This window comes from Poecilia mexicana, unplaced genomic scaffold, assembly GCF_051168715.1.
Source record: "Poecilia mexicana isolate PSO_F unplaced genomic scaffold, ASM5116871v1 scaffold_4, whole genome shotgun sequence".
NCBI classification, from domain to species: domain Eukaryota; kingdom Metazoa; phylum Chordata; class Actinopteri; order Cyprinodontiformes; family Poeciliidae; genus Poecilia; species Poecilia mexicana.
This window is the reverse complement of record NW_028263373.1, coordinates 28,413,121-28,422,685: the sequence shown is the minus strand read 5'-3', so window position 1 is coordinate 28,422,685 and position 9,565 is coordinate 28,413,121. Positions and strand designations below refer to the sequence as shown.

Here is a 9,565-nt window from a genome sequence, read left to right as displayed (position 1 = left end):
ATAGTATAGAATAGAATAGAATAGAATAGAAATCCTATTGATGGTCAGTGGTTTGTGTTGTTGCGTCAGATGTCCAGTAGGGGGTGTTTCATCCCAATCCTGGCCAGAGGTCCACCTGTAGCTATCCAGTGGCTGGTGTTAACTAACCAACTAACGGTAGATGGCACGCGTGTGCCGCTCGTGCCACACCGGTTATCCCTGTTGTCTATGGATGAGAGCTAGGTTTAGCTTAGCTCATTTAAACTCTTAGAAGTGTGTCAGCGTTTCTTTGTGGGACTGTATGCATGAAGCAGGAGACGGACTGAACTGTCGCGGTCCGAACTGGACACATTCTCGACTGGAAGTATCGCCTGGCGTCTAATTAAGAAGACCAAGGAGTCGTTTGGTCACAGAAACTGTTGGAGAAGATGAAGTATGTGTAAAGAGGTAAAGCTGGGATATAGCTGCCTGCCACCCGACGAAGCTCTCCCGTTCACCCCGGTTTATCCATAAGTTGAATTTCCAGGTAAGTCCAGTCGTACCGCTGCGAGAGTTTGGGAATAATATTATTCGCAAACACAACTTGCGAAAAAGGAAGCTTACCTTTTGGCAGAGCTTGTTCTTTTTTCTATAAGGCTTTCTTTGGTAAACAAGTAGGTCTGTGTAACTTTATTTATTCGTCTAGCCGAGCGTGTGTTTCTTTTTCATTGTCGGTCGACGACAGTGATAATGTGTTTAATTCTCTCTCATGTAAGAGCATTAAGTTTAATTCAGAGCGTCTGGACTATGACAGCAGCTCTGTACTTACTGCCACACATTTACATCCGTCCTGCACAACTACGTTTTATACATAAAAATAACAAAAAATAATCATCCCCCCTCAACAAGGGAAGTTACTATTTAATTTGAGTATTCGTGCTCTTTTCAAATTAAGAGCTCTATAACTTAACGTAAATAAAAAATACTCAGCTGTGCTCAACTTTCTGTATTTTTTAAAATTTATTTATCTAACTTAAATTTGTTAAAAGTATTTTAACGTTTTGCTTAAAACTATTGTAATGTATTACTTTGTAGTTACCTTTAATTATTCCAGAGTTATTTTTAATGTTTTCAGGATCCTAAGAATGCAATGCAAATGAGTTTATCTCTTCAACTGACGACCCAATATAGCGACATTCTATTTTACAGTGTTGTGTTCAAGACCACCTAACCCGAGACCAAGACAAGACCAAGACCAGAGTGTATCGAGACCGAGACAAGACCAAGACTTTTGGGGTCCGAGACCAAGTCAAGACCAAGACCGAGGGAAGTCGAGACCGAGTCAAGACCAAGACCAGCGGCCCGCGCTACATAACACAATAAAATGTAAAATATGATCGAAATTGCTTCTCAAAATAATCTGAAAGATCCATATTACCATAAAACACCTAGATATTAAATACTTAATACATTTTACCAATATTAAATATTCCATTTATGTGCTAAAAAGTGTGATGGTCTCGTGCCATCCCTAAAAACATAACACCCTGGGCATTTGCCCATATTGCTCATATAAGAAACCACCACTGTCTGCACCATTAAACATAGCAATTGAGGCAATGCCCTGATGGTAAATAACGCTCAACCATGAACACTGACCAAGGAGCAACAAGCAAGAAGTAACCAAACAGAAGGCGCTCATCGTGACTGTTTTCACTCTCTATCCCAGTACATGAAGCCAGGTAGTCTGGCACCATGGTAGACATTACAGCTGCCACTTTGAACAAAAACAATCAAAGAGCATTGTGCATGCTCTCTGTGCTCTTTCGTTCTTGTGTTTTAGTTATTTGTTAATTTAAATATTAAGGTACATAATAAAATAAAATAATGATGCATTGTATACAGAGCATTACAAGAACAAAGAACGGGTGTTTTGTCAGGTCAGATCGTCATACTCTTAACACGAACTCACGGTGTTCTGTCAGATCAGCATACGTTGTCAGATAGTCGTACGCTTAGCTCAGATATGCATGCGCTGTCATTACCATATGATTTTATTTAATCAGCAACATAGAATCATGACGTAAATCATTATTAACAGTTATTAACAGTTGTATGGCATCCAGCTGCAGCCAGACCTGCTTTAAACACACTTTGAAACCACGACAACGCATGTATATCCATCTAGTTATCACATTATGTCATATTATAAACAATTTAATTACTTATTTTCGTCATAACTTGTTGCGTATACTGACAACTCCACTGACGGTCGGACTTAATGCGCATGCGCTGGCATGGTACTCACTGCATGTATGCTATTCTGACAGCGTATGGCTATGTGATAGAACACCGGCTATATCTGTCAGACATGTCATTACCATAAGATTTCATTTAATCAACAACATAGAATCATGACGTAGATCGTCATACACTTTGTTATTAACAGTTGTATGGCATCCTGACTTAGCGGTTAAGTGAGTTTTACACGGGCATGTGTTGTAGCTGACTCCAGCTGCAGCCAGACCTGCTTTAAATACACTTTGAAACCATGACAACACATGTATATCTATATAGTTATCATTGAAAACAATTTAATGACTTATGTTCATCATAACTTGCTGCGTATGGTGAACTGACAACTCCTCTAACGGTCGGATTTCTTAATGCTTAATGCATGTATGCTAACCTGACAGCGTATGGCTATCTGATAGAACAACGGCTCTCAGTGAGTGACACTCCAGTCCTATCTAATAAGTAAAGAGCCGTGGAGAAGAATCGACTGTTTCTGAATGTCACCTCACTATATTGCAGACTTTTGGACATAGCGTTGTCCCATATATGCGACAAGTCAGTCAACACCTCTGCACAATAATTCAGCACAGTGAGTGATAACATTTTTCATCACAATGCTTATGTGTCTCTGTACAGCTAGCTTTGATAACATCACGTTAACGGAGCTTACCTTCTTTGAGCTACTTTTCTAAGTGACGAAAAAAGTTAGACGTTGTCCCCACCATCTGTGAAAGCGAAGCGCTGCTGAGTTAGCTGTGGCCATCGGATTTCTTACTATTTATGCAGCGCTATTATATTACTGACGATTAGACAAACATTTTCTGCCGCTGAGAGGAAACCACTGCGCATGTCCTGGAGCGCCGCGCGCGAGTGAAAGGTGGGGAGGGGAGGAGGAGGGAGAGTAAAAGGTGGGGAGGGTGGGGGGAGTAACAGAAACACGTAGTTGCTTGGATTTTAATCGGTGTGTTTTGCATCCACTGAAAACAAAGATGTTAACAAATAAAGTGGACAGAATGCTGTATGTTTAGTGATATTTTCACAGTTGCGGTCTTGACTGGTCTTGAAATAAAATGCCGAGTCCTCAGCGCCCGAGACCGAGACAAGACCGAGACCAAATGCGGTCGAGTCCGAGACGAGACCGAGACCATCAAAAAATGGTCTTAAGACCGGTCTTAAGACCAAGACCAACTTCGAGTACCACAACACTGCTATTTTATATGAATGAGTTGTTACAGTTGTTATCAGAAGTTAACAAATGTATTTCCCTTTCAGTTTTAACTTTGCCATAAAAACTCACTGTATAACCCAACAGTGACATCAGTTTTCCATTGTTTGCCACAGACAGGGGTTTATGGTTGCATTATGGAAACAATCACCAAGAAACCTCTGTTTGAGATGCAGTTCAGTACACAGCTTGATTTCTAACTGAATTAAAACCGTGTAGCATACTGGAACATAATGACATGTTTTGATATTATTTGAAAACTTCAGTTAAATGGCATTTTTGTCCATAACAGAGACTTGCCATAGCCCAGCTTTTATCCATTTACTGTGTGGGCATAGGAATAACAAAAACAAAATCCTGCCTAAAGCAGTCATTGCAAATTGGGAAATAATGGAGGAGAAGATGGAAGTGCAACATGTGTATATAAAGAAAGCATGATTTATATTGGCAATTAAAGACACAGTGCTTGAGATTTTTCATCGGTTTATCTAAAATGATTGCGGCGACTCTTGTGTTTTACTGTCAACATCTTGACGTCGAGTGAAACGCTTCAAAATTTGTAGCTGGTTTTAATCAACATAACACCGAAGCTGAAGCACAACAGTAAACAGAAACCGGAGACTGGGTCAGAAAATAAACCTCTTAAACCCCATTCCTTTGGTAAACATCAGTTTGTAGTATTTGTACTAGAACCGCTTTGAGTTATGTGATCTGTGTCTGTTTAGTGGACATGTTTTAATGTTCTTGTTTTTTTTTTCCCTTTTTCCTTTTTTTGTGTTTTTTTTTTTTTTGTGTGTTGTTTTTGGTAAACAGTATAATGGATGCCGAGGGAGCCACTCGTTATCCGGAAGCAGAAAGTTTTTGGCATGCGTCGCAGAAATCTGCAGATCTGGATCACAGGACGAGAGATGTGGAGAGCTGGAGACCGGTGCATGTGTTTCTGTCGGGAGGCGCACCGTGGGGGTTTACACTCAGAGGAGGGCTGGAGCATCGGGAGCCTCTGCTCATAACAAAGGTAAATCCCAACAACACACACACACACTGCCTTATACATTTCAGAGTGAATTAAAGTTAAAGCTTATTGTCATATGTGGTACTTTGCAAAAGTAGCCAATTGCTATGAGATTGTTTTTAAAATTTTGTCTCACTGCCACTACAAACTGCAATGTGTTTCATTGGGATTTTACGTGAAAGACCAATACAAAGTAGCGCATAGTTATGAAGTGTTAAGTTTATGGTACTGTCTAAGTTTGTTCTGGACTTGTAAACTAACAGGATTCCTCTAGGTCTTGCTCCAACATTATGTTATATTATGTTGGTCTAAAGTAATAAGTACGCCACAGTTTTATAAAAGTAGCTTGTTTAAAACTAAGTTTGCGCTTCACCCCAAACACACCATCTCCACGAGAAACACGGTGGTGGAAGCATCATGCTTTGGAGTACAGTTTCTTCAACAGCAATGGGGAAACCGGTCAGATTAGGCGGGAAGGTGGACAGAGCTAAAAACAAGACAATCATGAAAGAAATCTGTGAGAGGCTGCAAAGGGTTTGAGACTGCTTCTGGCATCTGTGGGTGATGTCGGCCTAGTCAAAGCCAGGCTTAAATACATCTGAGAATCTGTGGCAGTGCTTGAAAATGAATGTTTAAACTTCCTCCATCCAAAGTAGTTATGCTTTAAAGAAAGTGAGCTAAAGGTTTGTCCTTTAGTTGTACAAATCTTGTAGAGACACACTGCAAGAGACTTAAAATCAGAGCTGGGTGGTAACTAGTTAGATCTACACTGTTTGTTTGTTATATTTACTAGAGTGTCTTATTTTGGAGAGAAAAATACTTATTGTAGTGTTACTGCACCATAGTTGAGTAAAATCCCCTGGATAGTTTACTCACTGCAGGTAACCTCCCCAATGGAGAGCAAACATATTTTAAAGAAAAATGCACAAGACGCCGATGGCTGCAGTTTACGTCAGAGTGAGACTTCTTGCTTGTGCACAAGCTTCATTTTTCTAAAGTTATTTTGTTTCTGCTATATATAAACACTGTGTTTTGTATTGAAATAAAACCTGGTTGGAAAAATGTTTCTTCTGCTTTGAATTTTGTTGTATTTGTTATCTGTATGATATCATTGTAAAAAGATCTAATCAGATTTTATGACCAGCTACTGAGTACTCCAGTTGTCCTTATACAGAATACTTTTTTAGTCTTGAGTATTTTCTTGGAAGTAATGAGTCGAGGTATGTGGGGGGGAGGTGTTTCTGAATACCAAATCAGGCGATATTTTTCAAGTCTCTATTTGTAAAATATAGAAAACTTTTTTTTTTTTCAACTTTAGCGATGTATTACTTTGTATTGCTCCATCACATAAAATCCCAAAGGAGTAGGAATGCTTTTGCAAGACACTTTTGTTACAAAACTCTGAATGTTCTGATTTCTTTACAGCTGACTGTATTTGACAAGCAGAATGTTTTCCCCATGTCACACATGGACAGCAAACTGAAATGTGAAAGTGCACGGCAGAGATGAGGATGACTAATTTTAATATGACGGACACAGAGCTCTCTGTCTTGTCTAGTGGGATCTCTGACATGAACCAGTTGTTTATAACTGTAGGAGTGAAGTATAATATCAGCCTGTAACCTGTAGGTCACACCTCATCAACTAACATGGCGGTTATGCTTATGCAGAAGTCCAGACATTTTTGTAATGAAAAAGAAAACAGAAAGGGAAAAATAATCATGGTTTTGAACTTTTGAATTTAAAAGCTGATCATGATCTCACCATGTCTTTTTCATTCATTCATGCATTTGGACGTCTCTGTTGGAGTAAGCCTGCATGACTCTTGTCATGTGTGATTTGTGGAAGAAAACCTCATAAACATAAAGCGAAGCAGAGGCTGCAGTTTGTCACTGCTGTATGTCGTCACCTTGTTAAATAGCTGTGTTTGGCTGCAGAATGTGTGCAGCGCCACTGAGAGGGAGACTTCCTCAGAAATCTCATGTGGCCTCACTTCTCTGCTGCGCGTCTAATGATTTACTACGAAAGACCTTGTTTGTTAATTTGACACAGTAAAATACCAGCAACTGTTAGTCAGGAGCTTCTGGTTCTCTTGAGGGTTTTTTTTTGTTTTGTCATATCTGCATTGCTGCAAAGGGGTCCAAAGTTCACTACAGATGAGTAAAACTCCAGCATACGTACACGCAGATTTTTACAGTCTGGTTTGTGTTGGTCTTTTGCAGCATGATTAAATGTGTTTTTAAGTTTAGACTTTCTGCAGGTTTAAAAGTATAACTGGAGGCAGGTATCGGTGAAAGGTGGAGGTCAATTATTGACTGCAGCTTAGTGGTTGAATTCAGACTCAAAGTAATTGTTAATGTTTGCTCTCTGAGCAAAACAACTAAGCTCCAAGAGCTGACAGAAGCCAACCGTTTTGCATCAGATGATAAGGTTCGGTTTTTTCCACGTTCTTATGCAGAACTTGTAAAAGTATTCACATCCTTACTGCTTTCTTCGCTGTACAAGTAGAGAAGCACTGATTGGATATTAATATCTGTATCAGTCCCGATATTGGAAAAGAATTGTAGATCGGGTATCGCTAATAAGGTGTCAGATATATTAGGGCATGTTTATTTAGGCCCTGTTTACATGACAATGATGAAAATGGAATTTTTGTTCCATTTCTGTCAACACATTTACACAGTAACGGTATGCATCGAAAAGGTGCCACTACTTGGCGCTAGGTTCTTTTGAAAGTCAGTGCGCATGTATTTAAAAAGAAAAAAAGTTCTACTTGAAAGCACGTCGATTCACGTTTCCCCATCAAATGCCATTCCCCCAGATATTGGTGGAAAACACGCACCATGTGTGTCTGATTAGGGCGCAGTTGGAAAAAAGTGGGATAACTTTGCTGAAACACGTTGTTTGAGCTTTCACGGTGTCCCTAGTTCTTTAGATAAGAGCGCTGAACAAGCACACATGTATTTTGCCACCTAGGCGGTGCGGAGCGGTGAAGAGACACTGGGGGAACCGTATTTGATGGGGAAACACGAAGTTTCTTCTTCTTCTGTGGATCATAGGAAGCAGCTATGTTTTGCGTCATACTATGCATGAGCTGGGAATTCCCTGAAAGAAAAGATCAATTTGTTCTGTTTACAAGACAACGGACACTGGTATGTTTCAGAACCATCGCACTCTGGAACCCGTTCTCAAACTGTGCCGTTGTCAAAGAAAACATCCAGTGGTTTCATGTAAATGCACAGTACAAACACAACAAAACACTTCCATTTTCTCCAGAAATTGTTGTTGTGTAAACAAGGGCCTTAGTCTAGTCTTAGGGTTAGAGTAGGGTAGGGTTAGGGTTAGGCTGAATGATGTTGCACTTTATTTATTTTACATATTATTTGAATTTCTAGTTATGCTTTCTGAACCATTTGAAAGAAGGTTTGTTCCAGATTATTTTGACAGTTTCTTTATTATTTATTTTACATTGGCTGCTATCCACCTAATTGCACTGGCTGATCAGATTAAAATTTGTGAAGATGGTCGGTCTAGACTTCGCACCCATTTTTTTAGTTGTTGGGTTCTTTTAAACACCACAACCTTCCTCTCTGTTACTGTTTTTTGAGTTTTCTGTTGGATGTTTAGCCTTTGTGGCATTTGGTTGAAGTTCAGCCTGAGGAGTATAGCTAGCGGTACCAGGAACAGGGAAGGAATCTTGGAGTTTCGTTGGATTTTCTGTGAATTATCAATGGTAGCCAGGAGCCTGTCGGAATGACAGGATGGGATGAATTAAGCAAAGCTTGGCGCTATGCATTCTTTTAGTGTCTCTCAGATAAGAGTTAAAATGAGTTTGATTTAGTATGCTGTCGTGAAATGGATTTGTTTTAAAATGTTTGAGGCCTGTTCTTTTCCTCTTTGATTTATGATGATCTAGAAAAGCTAGAGGATGATGTTTTCCCTGTAAGATTTCTGCAAATTTTCCAGCTTTATGTTTAAGTGTTATATTCAGGTAGACTGATTGGATATAACTGAGTAAATAAAGTTTGCAAACATCTCTGCATTTTAGCATATGAACATCCCTTGAATCCACATTTCTGTCTGTTGCATTCCCACTTCTTTGCATATTTTCCAGTTCGCTTCAGGGAAATGTAATAACAAAGGTCCAACAGTCTGATGACAGGTTCACCGTATTGGTTAAAAAAATATCCTGGATCTAATTAAAATTCTCCAGATTCCTCTCATAGCTCAGGTTATGCTCAAGGTCCTCGTGGACTTAAAGTTCTTAGTCTCAATAAACCTAAATAATCCTGTTTTACACGAGACATCTGGGCACGCACCTCATACATGTGTTCCCTCTGTGAGGAACAGCCTTTATAAGGGAAAAAGCACAGTTGGCTTGTTCTGAACCAGTACCAGACGACTTGCTGCAGAAATAACTCTGTTCTTACATGCTGCGATAAATCACCCCCAGGTAAACAGGTTTTACCAATTATTGAAACTGTTGTGTGGCAACATTGTGGGCTAGTTTTGAGTGCCGCAGGCCTGCTCAGCCTCCAGAGAAAAGAGGATTTAAAGAGCACAGTATGTATGCTGATGGCTCAGATAAGATTCAAAATGGATAGCTGTTGTTTTGTGTGTGTGTGTGTGTGTGTGTGTGTGTGTGTGTGTGTGTGTGTGTGTGTGTGTGTGTGTGTGTGTGTGTGTGTGTGTGTGTGTGTGTGTGTGTGTGTGTGTGTGTGTTGCTGGAGGCAAGTCCTCATAAAACAGAGCTGTACTGCATGTTAAGAGAGACTTGTACTGCTTAAAGTAAACAGGTTCATTCATTATCAGATACAGTGAAATGGTAGCAAAAAATTGGATTAGCTAACATTAGCATGAAGTTCAATAAATTGCTTTGTGAGTTTAATTTAGTTGAATTTTCAAAGTGATTTTAATGATACGTGCACAAAAATGTTAATATCGATAATCACAAACAGACGTTACTCACCATGTTTACACTAAAATCTGGACGCTAAACAGGAGAGGTGGGCGATATTGCAAAAATGTCATATGAAATAAACACTTAGTGCTCAGGTAAAGTGCATTCTTGCTAC

General features: G+C 39.6%; 1 protein-coding gene across 2 annotated transcripts in view; it reads left to right on the top strand.

The window, feature by feature from the left end:
• The first annotated feature begins 206 nt into the window (after positions 1–206).
• The window catches only part of shroom2a (shroom family member 2a), a 47,382-nt gene continuing 38,023 nt past the window's right edge, over positions 207–9,565 (top strand). Inside the window, exons 1-2 of one of the 2 annotated variants that reach the window (XM_088005156.1) lie at positions 207–505; positions 4,292–4,493. In XM_088005156.1, the coding sequence (XP_087861282.1) occupies positions 4,296–4,493 (198 nt within the window). In that variant the 5' untranslated portion in view covers positions 207–505; positions 4,292–4,295. Of the gene's footprint in view, positions 506–3,980; positions 4,494–9,565 lie in introns of those variants that run through there. The other variant, XM_088005157.1, reaches the window with a different exon arrangement.